This window comes from Schistocerca gregaria, chromosome 3 (genome assembly GCF_023897955.1).
Source record: "Schistocerca gregaria isolate iqSchGreg1 chromosome 3, iqSchGreg1.2, whole genome shotgun sequence".
In the NCBI taxonomy this organism is placed as follows: domain Eukaryota; kingdom Metazoa; phylum Arthropoda; class Insecta; order Orthoptera; family Acrididae; genus Schistocerca; species Schistocerca gregaria.
Genome location: NC_064922.1, coordinates 868,979,944 through 869,002,819, shown reverse-complemented (window position 1 = coordinate 869,002,819; position 22,876 = coordinate 868,979,944). Strand labels below are relative to the sequence as shown.

At 41.1% G+C, this 22,876-nt stretch overlaps 1 protein-coding gene across 1 annotated transcript in view; it reads left to right on the top strand.

The window, feature by feature from the left end:
• The window catches only part of LOC126354900 (uncharacterized), a 163,804-nt gene that overhangs the window by 66,363 nt on the left and 74,565 nt on the right, over positions 1-22,876 (top strand). The window contains exons 8-9 of the mRNA XM_050004965.1: positions 2,663-2,826; positions 9,317-12,343. Coding sequence (XP_049860922.1) covers positions 2,663-2,826; positions 9,317-12,343 — 3,191 coding nt within the window. The remainder of the gene's footprint in view (positions 1-2,662; positions 2,827-9,316; positions 12,344-22,876) is intronic.

Sequence of the window (22,876 nt, the reverse complement as noted above, 5' to 3'; positions counted from 1 at the left end):
TGTGCCAAACTTTCCTTATTAATGAACTCATTCAAATGAAAGTGGCCGTCATCACTAAACCGAACTATGCTTGCACAAACTAATTCCCATCATGCCAGTGGCCAACCATGCAGTTTGAATGTACTAATGCAAACAGTTCAGAAGTTATGACAGTTTTATCTCACATAGTTCAATAATCGTCACCCTGTACATAATCCTGAGAGAGAAAGATGAAGAGTGTTATAAGGCATAGTCATTCAACTTATCCATAGCACAACTTAGAGCATTAGTCCATTGGTCTTAGATATATCAATGCAAATATAACTGGTGTGCTGGTGTTGCACAAGCCCCTTTGAATGTAGACATGCACAAGGTAGGCTGAAGTAATTTACAAGTTTATGTATTGGCCTTCTATTGCACCCACACAATGAGTGACTTGAAAATTTAAAACAAGCTGTAGCTCTTTCATGCATAATGCAGAAAAACCAAACATACAATGTGGTGGACAGTTCGTACAAATTAATGCAGACATTGAGCTGTTCAATTGATAAATCAAATTTCAAACACGTGCATGTGTGCTCTGCCCCTACCCCTATGCCCATGCACACAAAATCTTAATAGCTGTGATGTAATTCAAACTTTTAAAATAAATTCCGCAAGTAATTTATTAATGTCTAAATTCTTCATAAACAAGGGGATTAACTTACCAGAAGGAAGTGTATGCAGACCACTCACAATATGGCAATGCTATTAGGTTGACTCTATAAAGAATTTGTCGGTGGCGTCTGTGGTCTAGTTGCAGCCTGGCAATGATCCTGATAAACTGCCTCTCATTACCTATGCCGCTTGAGTTGTATAAAATTGTAGATGAAGACAAAAGGCTTGACTACAGAAAGCAGGTTCAGATTGATGTTGATCATTGTAGTTATGCAGTGGTGTACAGGTGAGACTGTAGTGGAGATAGTCATCAAACCAGGCTTTGTACTGACGACGACGATGACGATGACGACGACGACGACGGTTATTTAGCAATTTAGAATACATTGAAAATCTAAGTGAAATGTATATAAAACAAAGTGGATGAATAGAATGTACAAAAGATGTAGGAATCGTAGGTAAATAGTTGAGATTGATAATTTTAAGACTGACATACAAACTATTTTTATATTTAAAGCTAAGGTTGTGTGTTAGGCATTCGTAGATCTCCAGAGCTTCTAATGGTTTGAGTTTCCTTTAGCCAAATGCAGGGAAATACTGGAGGCAGTTTTTGCCAGTCTCCAACTATGCTCGTGTTCTGTGGATTTCTGAGTGAAGAAGTCTGCTGTACTGAGTGAAGAAGATGGGTTAAATTATCAAAAAATTACTTTCAGCTAAACTGTATCTATAGTCCTAAACTATTTCCATTCAGTTACCTCAGTATCTCTCATACTGTTTACCTCCTTGGCTTTTTGTTTATTTTATATGCGTGTCAGTGTGTACTGAACATTCACAACTTTTTTATTTCTGATACATATTGTTTATGTAGCTGTTAATTCCAATTTTTTATCCTACTGTTTCTTATTTTAGCATCTATAATTGTGTATCATCATAACATAAATTGCCTGTTGTGTAAGACTCCCCCCCCCTGTCTTGCTGCTGTTGTACTGTCACAATTTTGTTATCCAATCATAGCCAATATGCTAGTGCTTATTGGCCTCAGACATTCCACCTGTATAAATGTTACCAGATTGCAGCCTGCCTTCCATCTTCATACAGTGTAGACCTCTGTAGATGATTGTTTCTGTTACTTTATTGTTGCCACCATTCACTTAATGGCAAGGATACTGCATGTCACAGAACTAAACAGGGTATCCAGTGGCACTTGAAGTCAGGACATGTCAAAAGGAAAATATTTGAAAAGGCAGCTAAGAGCTCACTCTGTTGTTATTTATTAAAGCCATATGTACTATTCATACTACTCTGAGGTATAAACATAAGCACACTAAATAACTACTTCTTATACTTCTTTTGCATTCAGAGTTAGGGAAACAATCTCATTTAGCTGTAGTTTGCTGGTAGCTGTCCTTTATTGACAGTAGCTTAAAATAGTTTCCACTTTTCTAGTGTGCTATGTCAGTAATGCCGTATGTCACAAGATGTCATGTGGGAAAAAGAAAGGCTTGGGGAAGATGGACACAGTGCAATATAACAGGGAGCATTCTTGGAGTTATGTTATGCATATTTGACCATACTGATGCAAATATGTTAAAATCGCAGTATATGCAGAAAAAGATTTTCCACGTAATATTGCTTGGCATGTGATGTTGCATGATTTCATGTCATATTATTCAGAGGAACATGGCTTGTGTGTAGACGGTTGGATTTGCCAAAAGTTCAAAGTTTTTTCTTCTTTGTATGACAGCCAAACATTACGATATTAGTTTCTGTTTCAAACTTATAAATCACCAGAACAAAAAATATGGCAGCAAGAAATACAATTCGAAAATGAGCTGTAAACAATCATTTCTATTTTGTTATAATGCCACCGACAAATTTCTGACAAAAGAGTGCATTTAGAGAAATTGTACGTAATCACATTGAAGTTATTTAAGATTGTACATGTAAGATTAATCTAGCAAATTCAAAGTTGTCTTTGGAAATTTAACCATCAGTTCTAAAAGTTTCTTTCTAATTAATTTTTCAGTCCTTGCAAGCCACTGATTTCCCTGTTCGTCACTCTCCGAGGAGACCACTTACCAAACACCAGAAAGAGTGTCTAAAAAGGAAACGGGATGATATTCCAGCACTTTACTGTGATCTCTCTGAAGATTCGCAGAGCTCTACATTTTCTGAAATGTCACAGGATGAGTGAGTAGTGTGTTACATTTGTCCTTTTCTGTCATTGTCATATAGCACTTGGGGGGGGGGGGGGGGGCAGGAGGAGTCCAAGTCCTAGGACAAGGAGAAGACGATGGTATTTGATTATAATGATGATCAACAATAGTAATGCAACAAAGATTGCTGTAGATAGGATGATAAAGTTTGATATAACGTCATTGTAAAAGGAAAAGTAGTGAGATAAAATGTGATCATTAGAGACAAATGATTTGAAATAGGGAGACAGAGCGAGGACTTCTGGCATGCTCTATGTTCAAAAGTTTTGTTCATGTGCGCATGGATTGAACAAAATGTGGGCAGTAATAAAGCTGATGATTGTGATACGAGAACCTGCTTGTCCATTGAGCATAAATGTAGCCCAACAGTTTTGTTGTGTTCCGTTAGAAACAAATTGTAAGGACGTTCTGAAAAATAATGGCTCCAGATTTTTTCTGTGAAAGCCCTTTAAGCTTATTGCACATAATGAAAGTTATTAACTTTCTACATTTTTATTCTTCATGTCTACTTACATACAGCCCTCTGCCACTAGAGCACTCCCAATTGTGTCAATGTGTGAGAAACAGTGTCCTGTAATCAAGTTACTGACCACAGTAAACCGAAACCACAAATTTAGAGAGTTTGCCCACGCACGGAACCCCCTTGCGGGTCCGGGGGTTAGAATAGGCCCGAGGTATTCCTGCCTATCATAAGAGGTGACTAAAAGGAGTCTCGCACTTTTCGACCCTAAAAGTCCAGGCCACATTTTATGGTTTGACCTCCCACTTTCCGTATTCTACAGATGTGCGAGCCATTTGGGGAAGGATGCCATACATGGTGTACCAGTAATCCATAGCGCCATTAGATTCGATCTCCTGCACCTATTCTTGTCATGTCTTTGCATCTCCACCTTCAGTTCGACTATTTGGGTGAGGACACCTTCAGGGGTATGTCAACTTTTTCCATTGACTCCTGTCCTCTTTTGCCCCCATAACAATATTGGATATCTCTGCAGCCAGTATCCAGCACGGTAGCCGGTCTGTTGTGGTGGGGCCTTCATGTACCCATTTCGTGGTAGCCCCCTGACAACACAGAGATTGCACTGCTGATGCCTGAGCTGTAAACTCCCCACATATGTCAAAGAATGGTGCCCCAAGAAGATGGGCATCAGGTCTCCCAGCAATGGCCATTGTGCCAGGTGGCCTTTGCTGTGGGTGGATGGTGCCCGTGGGGAAAGTCCCTGGTGGGAGTGGGTGGTATCAGGGCAGATGACCCGCAACAAAGTGGACCAATTCATCTTGTGCTGGTGACTGGATGGAACCAGCAGTTTCTAAGAAGGGGAAGATTGAATACAGTGCTGACAGGTATGACCCTAAATCGTTTCCCTGCCTTGCTACACCATGGGAGGAGCATAGGGCTACAGAAATACGAGACCCATATTTGCCTTGGTATTTAGTCTGTAGCAGAACAGATGGGGACTTTTCCAGCTACGAAGCCTCAATTTTCTGTTGAATACCTCAAGGATGAGTTCACGGAAGCAACAGCACTGTCCAAAATGAGAAATGGTTCAGTCTTAAATCAGACAGCATCCCCAAAGCAGTCCCGGGCATTACTCACCTGTGATCAGCTGGGTGGTATTCCTGTTTTCGACACTCCCCATAAAAGCCTCAACATGGTCTGGGGATTATTTTCCATTGCGACCTTCTTTTGCAGTCTGATGACGAGCTCCATGCCAATTTAGAATGGCTAGGTGATAAGTCATCTGGTGCGTCTATAGGGGACAAAGACAATAGGATGGCTACTGGTGCCATCAACTTGGTCTTTTAGGTTGATTCGTTGCCTGAAAAAGTCAACTTGATGATTTACTTCTGTGATGTCAAACCATGTGTTCTCCTATGTGGTGCTTTAAGTGCTGAAAATTCGGGCACATGTCTTCCCACTGAGATTCCAGTGCCACATGTTGAGACTGCGGATGCCAAATACTCCATGTGGGCCTCCTCCCACTTGTCAGCTGTGGATAGCACCACTCACCCTGCTCACGAGACTGCACAGTACTCCAAAAGGAGCGAAGTGGAAATTTATGGAATAAAAGACCCTTCAGGAAACTAGGTTCCTGCAATGCGGATCTCTGCCCTTTGTGGCTATCGGGCTACTACAAAAACCATCCTGCCTGTGACGGACCATCAGATGGAGTTTTGCATATTCATACTTACCTCTATCTGTAGTGAACCTGTGCCTCTTCAAACACTTCTAGAAAGAAAGTGTGGCTGACAGGGTGAGGACAAGCAGGAAATTACCATTTGTAACATCTACCTCCCTCCAGATGGTGATGCACAGCCCCCTGTATTGGCTGCACTCATTTCGCAACTCCCCCCACCATTTCTCCTTTTGAGTGATTTTAACACCAATAACCTTTTGTGGGGTGGAACCGAGGTTATCGGTTGTGGCAAAGATGTTGAGGACCCACTAACTCAACTTGACCTTTGCCTTCTTAATGCACGTGCTGCCACACATTCCAGTGTGGCACATGGCACCTATTCAGCCATTGATCTTAGTTTGGAGTCCTGGCCTTCTCCCATTTATCCACTGGAGAGTACATGACGACTTGTATGGTAATGACCAGTTTCACTCTTCCGGTCCGTACCCCAGTGTCCTTTATCTCAATGCTTGCCCGGTTGGGCTGTTCCCAAGGCTGACTGGGACACTTTCACATCCACTACTACTTTTGAATATCCATTGCATGCCACCATCAATGAAGTGATTTACTCCATCGCTAGTATTGTTGTTGCTGCAGCTGAATTGGCGGGGGCGGAAGTCAGTGTCTTAGTGGTTACCGTCATCGCTGCGGCCATTAGAGACCATAGGCTGGCCCTCAAACGTCTTAAGTGCCATCCCTCCGTAAAGAACTATATTGCCTTCAAACGGCTCTGTGCCCAGGTTTACCTCCTCATCAAGCGAAGGAAGCAGGAGTGTTGGGAACGCTATGCCTCCACCATTGGAACACAAACTTCCCCCTCCCAGGTTTGGACCATGCTCTACCGACTTTATGGCCATCAAACCCCTGCAGGTGTACCTGGAATTTCCACAAATGGAAATGTATTGGCCGAACCAGATTTAATCTCTGAGCTTCTTGTTGAGAATTATTATGCTCTCGTGCTCTCATCTATGTCTGAGAATTACCACCCTGCCTTTCACCTCCTCAGAGGGTGAGATTGCAATGCGTTTCTTTTGCTCCATGCCACCGTGAGCCATATATTGCTCCCTTCAGTGAATGAGAATTTCTCAATGTCCTTGCCAACTATCCTGACAAATGCCTTGGCCCACACCTCACCCATTTGCAAATGCTGAAACATCTGTCATTGGATTCCCAGTGAATTCTTCTTGCTGTTTTCAACCACATCTTGGAGTGATGGCAAATTCCCTTTGCAATGGTGGGAAAGTATCATTGTCCCAATGGTAAAGCCTGATAAGAACCCATTAGGTGTTGATAGCTATTGTCTTGTCATTCCAATGACGTCCTGTGCAGGTTACTCGAAAATATGGTGAGCCAGCAGCTGTATTGACTCATTGCGTCTTGGAGCCTTCTGGCTCCGTCCCAGGGTGGTTTTTGCCAAGGGCGCTCCACCACCACCACCACCACCAACAACAACAACAACAACAACAACAACAACAACAACAACTTGGTGCACCTCGATTTGATTGGCATTTTCCTAGTGCCAACTCCTGAGTGCCATCTTTTTCGACCTGACGAAGGCCTATGATACCACTTGGCGACATGACATCCTTGCTACTCTGCACGAGTAGGGTCTCCGGGGCCCACTTCTGATTTTTATAGAGAGCTTTTTGTCTCTCTGCACTTTCAGAGTTTGCATCGGTGCTCCCCACAGTGCACCCCACATACAAGAGAATGGGGTCCTGCAGATCTCTGTCCTGAGTGTCCCACTCTTTTTAATTGCCATCAATGGTCTTGCATTAGCAGTAGGATTGTCAGTATCTCCCCTCCTATATACTGAAGGTTTTTGGTATTTCCTTCTGCTCCTCTTACATTGTTGTGGCTGAGTGCTGGCTAGAGGCAGCTATACGGAAGGTGCTGTCATGATCCATCACTCACAGCTCTTTCATTGCATTTTGTTTGCATTGTTGTTAGTCTTTTCCCCATGTGTGTTCATCTCGCCTTGTCTTTTTGGGCTGGACATTTTAGTGTTCTGCAAAGTGGCTGGCTCATCCTCTTTTATTCTTGTTATCAGCCACCCCAGACCATCTGCTCTATGGTTTTAATACATTCCTCTACTTTTCCTTGTGGTGTACTTTCCCCCTTTTTTGTTCGTTTAATTAGTTTTCTGTTTTGTTGCGGATCCCCATTCCTTTTAACCCCCTTTTACTTTCCCAAACTAAATTTGGGAGTTGTCTTACCTTGAGCCTTGTTTGTGTCAGGAAAAGACACTGATGACACTGTGGTTTGGTCCTTTTATACCTCCAACCAATCCATGCATGGGGCACCCTCTTCTCCAACATGACAATGCCAGAACACACACGAGCACTGTGATGTCTGCAACAATCCAAAGCCTTTTCACTTCCATTGATCATACCTCCAAAGTCGTGAGCTGGCCCCATGCAAATTTGATCTGGTCCCAGAACTTAAAGAACACATTTGAGGACCTCACTTTGATAGTGAAAAAGCTGTGAAAGCAGAGGTGAGGTTGTGGCTCTGTCAACAAAGTCCAATGTTCTCTGCTAATATTATCAACAAACTAGGGAAACGTGTTCATTGCCAGGGTGACTATGTTGAGAAATAAATATGTAGACATGGTGAACAGAGGTTGGAATGTTAAAAGTGGTTGTTTTACTTAAAGTGTTGAGTTTCCACATAAAAAATTGGATGCATTGCTTTTCAGCATCTCCTTGTAGTTGCACAGTGATGATGGTGAAAGTGTTGCTGCAAACAACAAGGGAAATATGTGTTACAAGTAATGACTAATTCTGTCTTCAGTGTTAGAGGGAGAGCTTCATAAGCAAGTAGCTGCAGTATGCATTTCTTGGTCTACCAGTTGTCTTCTTCATTCCCCCCCTCTTTTCTCTTCTACAATGTAATTTCTCACAATCTCTTATGTCCATGTGCGAGTTTGTCTTCCATCTTCAACACTATTGCCTGTAGCATCATTGGATCTTCTGTTTGTAGTTCAGATAGTTGATTCTTCAGTTTGTAAAACTTTTGCACAAATGTATTCCTTGGTCTGCCATTCCTGCCCTCCCCTCTCCCCACCCTCCCTAACACCATCCCCCCTCCCTAACACCATCCCCCCTCCCTAACACCATCCCCCCTCCCTAACACCATCCCCCCTCCCTAACACCATCCCCCCTCCCTAACACCATCCCCCCTCCCTAACACCATCCCCCCTCCCTAACACCATCCCCCCTCCCTAACACCATCCCCCCTCCCTAACACCATCCCCCCTCCCTAACACCATCCCCCCTCCCTAACACCATCCCCCCTCCCTAACACCATCCCCCCTCCCTAACACCATCCCCCCTCCCTAACACCATCCCCCCTCCCTAACACCATCCCCCCTCCCTAACACCATCCCCCCTCCCTAACACCATCCCCCCTCCCTAACACCATCCCCCCTCCCTAACACCATCCCCCCTCCCTAACACCATCCCCCCTCCCTAACACCATCCCCCCTCCCTAACACCATCCCCCCTCCCTAACACCATCCCCCCTCCCTAACACCATCCCCCCTCCCTAACACCATCCCCCCTCCCTAACACCATCCCCCCTCCCCACACCCTAACTCCCCTACATCTCATACACCAGCTGTTGCCTATCCAGCTGTCAACACTGGGCTATGCAGCATCATGTGGTACACTGGTCTTTTCCATTGTTTATTGCCCCTTCACCCATCTTCTGTACACACCACTTCGTAGTTTGTAAGAAAGGGATTCTATTATAAGAATAGAATAGCCACTACTTAGGGTTGGTTTCTGGAATAAATCTTTCACTGTGCTGTAATTTGTATAGTATTATAAGACTTCTTAAAAAAAAAAAAAAAAAAAAAAAAAAAAATTGAATCACGTAAGAATGGTTGAAACATTTTGCTGCAGTCTAAAAGACTCATTCTGCAAACTTCATTGTTAGTGAGGAAGTATTAATTTCATGGCATTACTTTTTTTTAGGTAGTAAATATACTTGTCTTTTCTGGAAGCATTAAGTACCAAATAAAAATTTGAATAAAATAAATAAAATGTTTTGTTTACCGATTTCATTGCAGATAACAAAAATATGGTTGTAGTTTCTATGTATGTCACCAAAATTATTGCTTAGATTTTAAGGCACTTCAATAATTAGCAGCATTATTATGGGCATTAATAATCTTGTAAATAAATTTAGATTTGTAATTCAAAATAACAAGACTAATGCATGATATCACTTTTTTGTTTAAAATCTATAGAAAGATAAAGTATTTATAATATATAATTTCTCTAGTTCACAGATCAGTGTACCAGAACGACTGTCATGGTCAAAACCAGCAATACCAGAAGAGAAGCAACTGTCATTTGCACACTTGAGACGTGTAACAAAACCAAATTCCTTGTCATCTCTCATTCAGAAAACTCTTGAAGTACCTGAGGAAGAGTCAAAAAATACAGTCAATAAAGGAAAACAGTTTTCTGATGCTGTTTCTCCAGAGGCTAAGGTTCGTAAAATTGATACCACTGACACAGAGCACAAGGACCCTGCAGGACACGAGCGTAACTGCCAAGTGAATGTTAGTTTAGGAGGTACTCTTGCTTCGGAAGATGGCTCTGTCTTAAACCTTAAAGACAGCACTGAACATATAGCTGAAAATCAACTTGGTACTGATGCAGCTGCTGATAGCAATAATTCTGTTAAAGACGACAAAGAAAATTCATCTATTAAGTCTGTTAGCAGTTGTACTGACAACAGTGAACTAGCCATCTCTTCTGTCAGAACAATGATGTCAGAAAACAGTCCGAACCGCAGGAAATCATTGCGTCCATTGAAAAGGATCATCAGAAATGTGGGGAAAAATTCTGTAAATAACAAAGTTGGCCATATCAATAAGTGGAGAACACAAAACAGGAGAGAATTATTGCACCCACTGAAAAGGATGGTTACCAACAAGGGCAAGAATTCTAAAAGTTCTAAATTAAAGCTATTACAGGGAGGATTGTTAAAAGATAAGAAAAATCTGTCTCCTGGATGTGGTGCTGTTAACGAGAACGCCACTGATGTTTCAGCAAATTTGTGCTTGTCCAAATCAACAGTTTTGGAGACAGTTTCTATTTCTGAAAAAAATCAACTTAATTGTAGTACAAGTGAAGCCACTGGTATTAACTCCTCGAAGCGTACTACGCCATCGCCACTAAAGGACTTGACCCAATCTAAGATTGATAAATATACATTAAGATCAAGACTGTCCCCTGAGGGAAGTGTCCCACAAACAAAGAAATCTGTTCAGCATGAGCACCAACAAATGAAAAGCCACACCTCTGGTGGGCTGTCATCCTCTTTACTAAGGAATGTTGAAGTATCAGTTGAAATAAACCAAAAAGAAGTTCAGGATGCAGAAAACGTAATGCGAAAACGTAGGGTCACTGAAATGGTGAAATCAGAATCTAACAGTAAACTGGAGCTATCCGCAGACAGTAAAAAAACAACTGTAAAACCAGATGATGAAGTTTCAGTGCAGTTGAAGCTGGCATCTACAGATAAAGAAACAGCTGAAAAACTGATATGTGAAAGTGTTCCCTCAGGCCAACAGGATGACTCAAACACTGAGAAAAGTAAATCTGTGAAGTTACGTGGCAGGCCTAGAAAATCATTAAGCACAAAACCTGAAACTACTGTTAAAGACTTGTGTGATGTATTACCTGACACTTCAAAACACATCAATGTTAATGCAAATGATAAAAGTTCGGTATCAGAGGAACATCCACAAAATGCAGATGGTATTAAGACCCGTAAAGCAAGACAAAGGAGTGTTAGTGAGGGCAGTAAAACTGGTGTTGAATGTGATAATCAATCTGGGAAAGCTCACAGAAAAGAAAAGCGTGTGACTGAGTTACTGAGAACTGGAGACAGTGATTTGTCTTCATCTTCCAAAGAAGATATCCACAAATGCACAACACTTCAGAGTGAAAATGAATCATCTGAGGAGTCACTTTCACTTAATACTGTGACTGTTCCAAATGATACTTGCAGAACTGAAATAGACACCTCCATTATCAGTAAAGGTGTGTCTGGCTCATTTCCACAGACAGAAGAAGTTGTTAAATTAAACAGTAGCGACACATTGCAGAGTGTCTCTACGTGCGGGGAAGAACACGAAATAAAATCTACAAAAGATGGTAAAGCAGATTGCAGTGTGTATAAAACATCAGGCCATTTACCAGATTCTGTGGATGTACAGCAGTCAGACAACTTGAAACTTGTGTCAGGACCATATGTTCATTTAACGAACATTAATGCCAAGTCAAATGTTGGAAACAACTTTAACGAACCGTCAAAGTGTACTGTAGGAAGTGAAGAACAGAAGTCCTTGCAGCAGAGTTGTTTGGACACAGAAGATTTTGTTGAGGATTCTCAAGATCTCTCATTGTTGTCCAACAAGAGGACACGAAAATGGACACGAAGGGCAAGTGATGGAAGGGGTTCCAGAAGCAGTGCTGATTCAAGATCTCAGCAGTTAATAACACCTGGAAGTAACAATGCAGATGCACCACAGTTGGCTAAATTAAAAGCCCCCAGAGCAAATGAAGAGAAAGGAAATACCTCTGTCAACCTAGTGAAGGTGTCTTCAGATAGTGGTTGCTGTGAGCCTATTAATGAAATTATGGATTTAGGTCTCTCATTTGAAAGCACAGTTAAACAGAACAAATCTAAAGATAGTTATGACTCCTCAGATGCATGTGTTGAGCAACATTCAACTGCATCCATTCCTTCTGTACATAAAGTTAATAATGTAAATGATAAAGAAATAAATATGCTTCACAAACTTGGGACTGTTGTTTCAGAGATAAAAGATAGCAACACTCTACCACTTCAAGATGGACATAATAGTGAACCATGTAAAGACACAGTGAAACCTGTAGGTGCAAAAGATTCAGAACCAGTCATGAATACTGCAGACAACACTGTTGTGTCAAAGGTTGCCACAGACAAACTGCATAGTTCATCAAATGTGCCTCCTGTCAGTACATCAGCAATGAGGCGATCTCTTAGAGCGAGGAAAAAATCTAAATCGCACTGTTGCTTATATTCCTCATGCTGCAGGCAAGTGGATACAAACAAGACTCGTATAGCAAAAAGAATAACTGCCAGAAGCCTCAGACTAGCAAGGCAAGGGCAGCTGCAGAGAGCTGAATCACCTGCAGACAGTGTCAGTGTGATATCAAAAATGAATATTGAGTTGCACGGGGAATCTGATCTTCAGTCAGCCAGGCAGAAGATGGAATACACAGTACAGACCAAGTCCTCCTTGGAACAAACGTGAGTAAAAGTTGTTACCATACCATATGTTATCATCTAGCAGAAATAAATTGCATTGAATACAAGTTGTTTTTAAGTCTTCAGATAACTTTCTGTGCACAGTTATGGCATACCTAGCACCCCAACATTGTCCATAAAGGCCTGTATTCTATTCATAAGTGAGTGTCCCTCCCAATTCACCAGGCAAATCTACATACATATTTCACAAGCCTCCAGATGGTAATGGTAGAGTTAATGTTACACCACTAATAGCCATTTTCTATCCTGTCCCATATGCCGATAGCAAGGCAAAAGCAATTGTCTTCATATGAGTCCTGAATTCTCTTATCGTGATCCTTATAAAATGTGAAATGTACGTTGGCAGCAGTAGAATAGTTTTGCAGTCAGCTTCAAATATTCATTATCAAAATTTTCTCAGTAGTGTTGCACAAAAAGAACTAAGTCTGCCCTCCAGGGATTCCCATTTGAGTTCACTAGGTATCTCTGTAATTCTCATGTGTTGGACAAACCTATTGGTAACAACAAAATTACAATGAAATCCAGACCATTAACTGCTTACAGGTATTGATAAATATCAACGAGGACAATTGAAAATGTGTGTCCCGACTGGGACTCGAACCTTGGGACCCCCTGCTTTCATGGCAGAAGCTCTATCCGATTGAGTCATTGAGGACACAGAGGATAGTGCGACTGCAGGCATGCTCCCCGTGAGACCCACATTTCCAACTTACTTTCCACACACTACATTTGTAGTGCCTCTGCCCACTATACTCATTACTCGCGGCAGTCTGTCTTCAAATTCCTATAAGGGTTTGAGCAATGTTAGTGCATCTGCACTGAAGAAGATCATTGGCTGGTAAGTCTTACCTATATGAAGATGGTGCCTGTTATTTTGGACATGTCCGGTCCTATCTCACATCCCTTGAGGCAGCCTAAACAAATATGACTCATCACATCTTTCATACAATGCTCAGTGTGTACTCATTCAATAGAACGATCCCAAATTAGTCTAGTGTGATGTGCATTTTCAATATGTATTAACAAGGACAGTAAAATGTGAACAGTAACCAGTACTCCAGCAGCAACAGCGCTGCCATGCAGCAACACTGCTCAGTGGCTGTTGTAGTGCCGGTTAATCTTTACATTTTACTGCCCTTCTTAATTCAGGTAGATAAAGGAATACGGCACTAGACTGCTCTATCAAATGGGCATGTAAAATTTCGCTTTAAAAATCATTTTGTTTTCAAAAAGAAACAGATGCTTTCTGTTGACACTGGGTGTCACATGAAAAACATGATGAGCAATATTTTTTGGGCTGAATCCAGCTGCGCATTGCAAAAAAACAAAGTTCCTAATATCTGCCAAAACACAAGAGAAAGTGTGGCTGGCAATGCTTGGGAGGGATTCACAGGTTTGGGAAAGTTGAGAGAGGGGGACCACTTAGAGCCTAGAAAGGACCAACAGTTCTGGAACCAGGAACGGATTTTTGTATTTTAATGTGTGTACTGGCAATACTGGAATTCCACCTCGAAATTTCATTATTGCATTTTTTTAATGTTTTATAAGATTTGAATTTTTATCGATGAGTCTGGTGTTACTTCTACCTTTAATATCATGTTCTTCTTCCAAAAGTTCTGACATCAGTTTGCACGAAGCATTTACTATTTCAAGCCCAGTTTTTAGTGTAAGTGTTCCAGACTTGAATTTTGCAAATGGAAAAAAAGCACATAGTATAAAATGAAAATGTGTATCCTATATGTAGTGTTAGCCTCACTTGAAAAAAGTTCTACATCTTTGAAAACAATTAATTGGAAATATTCGCAACTATGCAAAATAATTTATAAATGTGCACTAAAACTCTGTGAATAATTAGCTCTGTCTGAGGGAATTTTACAGCATTGGAGCACTTGATATAATGCACATTCCAATTTGAGAGAAGCTTCGAGGCGTAGAGGATTTGTGTGTTGCAGGTATGCAACAAAATAACAAAGAATTAAAGCACAGCAAAATTTGCTTTTATCTTCGGATAATTCCTTCTTAAATATGTTGCCTTTTTACGCTAAAAAGCACATGAACTAAAAACATAAAATGCAACACAGTAAAAAAAATAACTGACAAATTCTTGTAGTGAGCTCTCACTTATAAATGTTAACATTTATACAAGATAAATGTGCTATGCAGAAGCTGTTATCACTTTAGACAATAGTTTTCAGATAGATTATCAGTTGTAACGTAATGTGTGCGACGACCTGAGATGAGTTGAATTGAAAAATGCAAATGGTTCGCTGGTAAAATCCCATATACAGATAAAGGGCATACAGCAATCTGGTCCACTTAGGTAATCCCAGCCGTCCATTTGGAGGGGTCGTATGGCCAAGTATTTAAAGCATAAGCTTCAGAGGGCAGAGGAGGAGAACGTGAAAGTCTATCGGAGATTGGGATCTGAGAGAGCATAGTGTGGCTGCTCCCTGAGTGGTGATTCTTCTGAAAAACCTGGAATTCTTAGGAAATTACATTTTACATGGAGAAATTGGGAAAGTCTCCATGGAATTTCAACAAATCTCATGGACTTTTGCATTTTTAGCTTAGCACCGAAATTTAATTTTATTTTGTTTTATAAATCACAAATTTTGAAATGTGTAATATTTCAATGCGTATTTTTATATGAATCTTATTCAGTATAAACTGTCAGAGTTTAAAAACTAAACAATGGAAACTCCAGGTAGGAATAGCAACAACGTAAGAAACGACAGATCGCTACTTATTGTAAAGAAGACACGTCAAGTTGCGCACACACACACAATTAAAATTTCTTTTAATTGTGCCTGTCTGCAACTTGATCTGTCTTATTTACAGTAAGTAGCAATCTCTTTTGCTACATCATTAATGTTTTCAAAATGCAGTTTAATTACTGCTTATAGATAATGTATCTCAGCTGAGAAGAAAGAAAAGTTGTTATTGTGGTATGCTTCCCTCCACTCCCCCATCTCCATCTTTCTCCTCACACCTGGACTTCTCAAGGATACTCACTCCCCCCCTCCTTTTTCAACATGGACTGGCACCATGCAAGAACTAAAAGATACTCATATCAGCAGTGGACTACATACTGTTGTGAAACTGAATAATAACATTTTGAGAAAATTATCCTGTAATCCATCAAATGGAAATGGTTGCCCACTCCACATTCTTCCCCCTTTCACAGAAGTAGTTACGGCTTTTAAACAAGTGTTCAGCATAAGAATCACAAGTGCTTCCTTGGGCAGCCCCCCCCCCCTTTTTTTCTAAGAAAAATAGGCCTTATTACTAATGGAAGGCTGTTGTTCATGCAACATTTAATGCATGTCAAAGCAGACTGTTACAAAACCAAGTAAATGAGTGCTGTATTTTACAATTTTCTCTTCTTTTCCATTGGTGCCTTTCACCATACAAATCTGTTCTAAGAAGGCTAGCATGGAGGCTAGGCGGTATGGTGGCACAGCTGCTGACCTGGAGGGGCAGCCAGACCGCTAGTGCTCCATAAGCCAGAGTTGTCGACTCTGTGCCACTCCAACAGGCAAGCATTAGTGAGGGGCCAAGTGACATTCAGCCAGTTCAGAGTGGGTCAGGAAAGCAAAGGTTCTTTCAATTAAAGGCATTGTTAAATACTGGTGATCATCTTCAGTTAAAGAGGATGATTTCAGGGTTTTACAGCGAGTATAAAAATATATCAAGGGCCTAATAGCTACTGTTGGTGGGTTAAGACAAAGATAATTATACTTGTTACATAAGATTTTCTAAACTGTTTTCCTACCTTTGAAATTCTAGGTTCTACTCAGATTGTTTATAGCTGTGGTTCCCTTCTGGAGCACCAAATTGCCCCCATCCTTTTATAATAGCAAACAAATTATGTTAAATGTTAAAAGCACATGTACGTCAGGCACAAAATCTGCATGCCTCTTAAGGAGTGCATATACACGTTTTGAAGTTTTCTCATAGATCTCTATTATTTGCTTTAGATTACACAAATGCCTGATATTATTAAAACTACATACTAATCATAAAGGAAGATCCATGTTATTTTCATAGTAGAACCTCTACTGGTTATAATCGCATGGTGGCTGCGACTGTGGAACAACTTACGTAGCAAGTGGCTAAATTGTTGCAGCTGCACAAAAGAGAGTTGAGGTTAGAGTGGAAGTAGGTAGCATCAAAGTCATCATATGTCGCCAGGGGTACCAGTTATTGTTATGAACAAAGTTTGCCCTATTACTCGGAAAGAACTTTTGCTTCCATTACAGTGAAGTGCATAGATACTCATTGCAAATCCAAGAAGGGATTATTAAATTCAAACAATTAGTTTTCCTGTGAGAACAATTTGGGAGGGTTAACAGTTTCAACTTTAAGGATTCTCATTCTCACCAACAATTAAAGACATTTGAGTCTCCATCTGTAAAAATTGGCAGGGTACAGAAGGTATTTCATACATAGAGAGATGATGGTAATTAAGTAATACATCCTTGCAGTAACTAGGATGTGATTTAATTATACTTTGTGTGATATGGTGAGAACATTGGTCTACAGCTGGGTGTAGATAAACACATTGTGCAATTCACAAGAGGACACATTTGTATGTAGAAGGGTTTACAAAGTTTGATTCAGCCCACTTTTGGCAATAATAGTTGAGGTGATCTCATTCTAGTGCAGGCTTGTACTGGCTCTGTTCTATCAATGAATCAGAGCCAACAGTTGATTAGTAACCAACCAAAGTGTACTTACGTTCCTGTACAATCTAGTAGACTACTAAAGTAATGATGCATTGGGGATGGACTTTTTGGTCATTAACAGGAAAAGAAAGAAAACAATAAGTATGTGAAATGGCTACAAAATAGGAACAGTCCATTATGACTTTGTGTAGACAATGTAAGTGAATTTTCATGTATTCATGTGCTTACCTGTGTCTAGTAAAATGGTGTGTGTAATGTGCAAATGTGTAGACAGTATCTGTCAACATCGCGCAGTAATGTCAACATTAGGTGGGCACAGCAGTTCTCAGAATTCCACAGAACCAGGATATAATGAATGAAAAGCTCGAGTACAGAGGTTCAAAATCTAATGATTAATATTAATAATCTACCATGATGGGGGAAAAAGGCAAAAACAGCTCCAAAGTTGAAAGAGGAAAACAAGGCACTGCCACCACTCTTGTCAGCCAATCTCTGAGTGATTTTCCTCCCCTTAACATGAGAAAACAGCCAATCATAAGGTATGAATGACAGAAATCAGGAAATGTCAATTATAAAGATGTAAATGATACATGCGCCGTGTCTTAACGTATGGTATGTCTTACTTAAACTATGTACAATTTGGCATTGAATTGCCCTTGTATTTATTGTAAGTTTAAATTGAAACCTGTACAATTTGACATGTTCCATATCCTTGTGATTGACTCACTAACTGGATGTATGGAACATGAAATAAATAAATAAAACAAATATGGTTGCACAGAAGGTTATGGCAAATGTATTACTACATTTTCCAGGACTTACCAACATCTTTATTATCTGTTACTGACTCAACGGGCTATCGTTCTTTATTCCTGCTACCTCCATTATGATAACAAAATGGGGTGCAGCAGCAGTAGCAGCAGCGAGGCATAAAAATAAGCACAGGCTGGTCATATACTGTAACTGGCAGTGGGTCACAGCAGGACACAGCAAAACATTTGATAAGGTCATATCCCTCATTACTAAAAATAGAAAGACAGGAGACTGAAAATGGCAGCGTTGCAGTGTACAGTGCAACCACAGCACAGTGGGACAGTTGGCATAAGCGACCAAAGCCAGATGACAGTGCATGAAGAATTAAGACAAAGGAAACTGTCAGGAATGCCTACTCCTTTGACTGGACTCATAGGGTGTTTAGTGCACATTACATGTCGACTGTGGAAGAAGCAGAAAATTCTTTCTTTCTCATGCACTGTTAACAGAACAGGCCTGGCATCTGGGTCATTCTGTAGTCACAGTAGGTGGGGTGGTGCATTTTATGCATAATAGGGTCTCAACCTGTCAGAGTGAACTACCGCGCTAGTCTGTTAATTTTATCTATGCATTAACAGGTGATGCCAGTAGTCTTATCTGGTAAGTTCCTTCAAACAGTGGAGACAACTTCTTTGTTTTCCCTTTCTTAATTGCTGGGTTTCACAGCAAAAACCCGTTGTCTGGCTGATGTGGGAGTAAAACTGGTAGTATATTCCGCCTCTGCAACTGTTTAGTTGTGGCTTCAGTATTATTGCATTGTTCTTGGCACCATTTTATTTTGAGTCTGTGTGTCCAGTTTTTCACTTTCTTAAAGTCTACACCCAGTCGTAGCTTATTTGTTTCAAAGGGTGAACTTGTTGTGTGGCCTTGTACTGCCTCGTGGAGGGTGTGCCCTATTGACTTGTAAATTCTGCTGTTGTAAGCAGGTTTGGCGTATGAAATATAATGCTCACTGTTGAAATGGGTTTTGTTCTTCACTTATCAGGATAACGTTGCAACGGTATTTTTATGGATGCTTTTAACGTGACCATTGGCTTTAGATTGGCTTGACTTCCTGATTCTTAACAGATTACATACTTGAACAAACAAAGCAGACATGACTTGATTCGTTAGGATAGCATTAGGACTTCCAGGTGGTAACACCAGGTGATTCACATAGGCTTTGGCTACAGTTTCTGCGGTCCTATCTGCAATCTGTACTAACACCAAGTACTGAGGAAAGTGATCAGTAATAGACGGAAACATTTTATTCTCTTAGTTTGACCGTGGCAACGATCCTATGTCTGAAGCCACTATTTGAAATTGTTTAGAACCTTTTGGTAGAGTTTACAAGGTGATAAGAGGTATAGTGTGCTGTATCCTCCATGTGCACAATAAACATGAAAGTATTTAACACTCTGTCGCATTACTATCAGATCCCTAAGAGTGGTCTTTCAAACAATACGTCATCTGCAGTCACAAAATCTGGAAGCATGGCCTGCCACTGGCAAACAGAATCCTTTCACTGCATCTCTATCAGTTCCTCTATGAGTATCTCTTATGTTTATATTATGACTTTGTTACATAATGTGTTAGCTTTTTGGTGGAATCTACGTGGTTTATGGGATACAGTATAATTTTCAGTCAGTTTCAGTGCCCAATAAGTCAAATGACAGCTGGGGTGCTTTAGATTTAATGGCCAGAGTAAGGCAGTGTGGTCAGTTACCACTGTGAATTGCCTACCATACAAATAACATGTAGAATAATTCACTCCAAACAGCAAAGTTTACCCTGGAGGAGCTAATAATTTGTCCAGAGTCCTTAACTTGACATATTATTCTGGCTTCAAACTTCTGTGTGCATTTTCAATCTTGCCAGTACAATTCTGAACTGCTTGGTGTGTTCCTCAATAGTTCAAGAGACCACTATGATATCTAAGTAAACCAAGTAAGTAGTGGGTTTCAACTATCAAAATAACAAATCAGCAATCTCTGAAATGTGATGAAGGCATTTAGTGATATCCAAATTTCTCGTTTACGGTAGTGACAAATTTGCAGTTTTCTAATCTGTTTTGGTTTTCATTAATTTGTGGCAAGGGCAAAGTGTCAGAGGTAGTGACCTTGTTTACAGCTCTCCTGTCTACACTAGGCAGTAGATCTTCTTGCCATTGATGTAACTACTGTTGGTGAAGCCCAGGTGCTGGAAAACAGCTGAATGATTCCTTTATCGATTTGTTGCTGGATTGTTTCTTCCACAACAAACTGTAGCTAGTGCAGAATTTGGTATAGGCCCCACAATATTGACCTGGCATCCCCAGCCAGGATTTTGTGATGAACTACATAAGTAGTGGACAATTAATTTGTCTTCAAATAAGCGTGCAAATTTTTTCGAAACCTGGATACAGCAAACTTTGCTCAGGCTCAGTCAAGTGTGACAACTTTTCTCTTGAACAGTTCTCAAGGGGTGATGATGTATTTTTTTATACAGGTAAAAAGTCTTACTGCCTTACGTCAGATATATCTGCTTTTGTGTGTGATACCTCTCCACCACTTAGACTTTGCATACTGGCTAGTGTTATCCCTTGGGGTATCATCACTTCCATCACACAAATAATCTAGGCACATGAGAACACTAATTCTTCCATTTTGAACTTTGGTATTACAAAGGCTTCTCTAACATGCACTTGGAGTCAATCTAGAATTTCGTTCTTGCCCTGCAACTCAACTAGAAATGAACTTTCACTAAGGTCACTCGTTTTGATTGTTACCTGATGAATTCTGTTGGTGCCAGTGCTTGATGCCGAGATGACTGCCTCCAACACCAAAATACACAGATTCATGGAATTCCATGGAATGGTGCTTTTTCCAGGAATTCATCACCAACGAATTTGACAGCGATTGGTAATCTGTCCCGCCCTGAACTGGTGCAGAAACTCACTTTGAGGATAACATCGAACTCGCAATCCTGCTTTGTGACAACTTCCATTTCAAAACTATATTTATTTCCATCGAGCTCTGATTCAACATCACAAGCTCCTAATGGCTGAATTATTTCAGTACCCAAACTATGGACACATTTCACACTCCACTTATCTCAGGGAGTAAAAAAAACACCAGGCTCACCTGTGCTCCTGTATTCCTGTATCTGCTAATATCCTGATTGTTTCCCCATGTGTGGTACCATTTATAGTTTGCATTGCTTGCTCCACACAGAAACTAACAGGTCAATGGTTCTTGCTGGGGTTATGCCTACACCCCACCCCCACCCCCTACCCCAACCGATTATTTCACAAGTGAAATCCATTCCTCCTCGCATTATTATGGCCAGTGTTCCCTATTCTGTTGCATTTGAAGATAGTGCATACCAAGGGTCCTACCTGTTGCCAGATAGGGCAACATTGGGCCAAACACTTTGATGCTTGTTTCTTCACACCTTCCACACGCCACAATTTGCTATTACGCAAGGGTCCGAAATAGTTTTCTCTCCCCTCACTTAACACTTTTAGACAGATTGCTTCATGCAGCGAAAAGGTAAACACTAATTTTACTTCTCCACCATTCTGGGGACCAAATCCTTTAATGAAGATGTGTGCTGCATCCTTCTCTGCTGCTCATAATAAAAACTCATTTTGCATCACCTCTCTCTTTAAATTATGAGTGTGAAGAGATCGCACAAATCCTGTCATCAGACGTGTTGAATTCTTCTTCTGCTTCTGCCAGAACATGGACAAGTTGTCACAGTAGTGACTGCTCCTGCAATTACCTGAATAGCGCACTGCTATCCTCTACACAGGGTGTAAAATCTTCCAGCATTCCACAACATGTTAACAGGCCTGACATACATGTGGGCACCCGTGGACAATATAAGTTTGACCACATTCAATAAAAACCCTTTTAACCACTCACAAAGGTGACACATTTTGCAAAAATGTGTTCACATTTGCCCTAGTTTTCTCAGAATAAAGCTAACTGTGGATAATTGTTTACAATAGCACACAGTGAAGTAGCAGTATTAACAGCTTCTCTGGATTTCTCTGAAACAGTTTGTGCACCAGCCTTGTATTTAAAAATGATGGCCTGCACTCATTTCTGCCTCAGCTGGTCAATGGCTGTAGTACTTTGACAGGATTGTTGCTACAGCTTCTAGGGGCACTTTCTTGAGGGTTGTTTTGGAGACACACTTACAAATCAGATGGGCCAACTGTTTAACAATGACAATTACAAAAAATGGAAAGTAAAACTCTTGGTCTCTAGGAGGACAATCCCCAAACTGTGGTCCTGCTATGCTGATGTGGAAACTCTATGGTTGTGAGTGAAGTACAGTTAGCGACACTCACATTACAGTGATTTGGAGGTGGCAGTGCATTGTCATGGAGCAGGACCCTCGGGAAGCAACAGTGTCTGCGAGAAAGAGATGACCCCCAAACCCTCACCACTGCTAAAGAAATAGGTGGTGGAGGCACCAAGCCCAGACCGGCATTGGGTAGCTGAGGGGCAGCGACAGACAGCATGTTGAGAAGTGATCAGCGAGTGGCTGTACAGGGACTCACAGCCATCAGTAACACCATGCAGCTAATGTGCACACTCAGCACATGCACACACAGTTAGCAGTTGGCACTAAAGCATCTACCGAGTGGCCTGGATGAAATGCGCATCCACAGGTCTTGTTTTGCTGGCCTGGGTAGCAGGTCAAGGATTCCAATCATGACTACCACACAGTTGAAAGTAGGAACCAACTATAAGTTAGCAGCTGTCCTGATAGCAACACCATTTTGTGCATGATGGCCTGAGAATGACAAAGGAGTGTGGGCCCTGAGTAGATGTGATTTGCATTGAATTGAAAAATGCAGAAGATTCACTGGTAAAATTCACACGGATTTATTCAAATGAAGGGCATACAGGTAATTTGGTTTGCCTGGGGAAACCCACCAGCCCATTTGAAGAGGCCATACAGCCAGGAATCTAAAGGGTAAGCCCCAGAGGGCAGGAGAGGAGAGCGTGCCCACCCCCCCCCCCCCCACACCCCCCCCCCCTCCGCG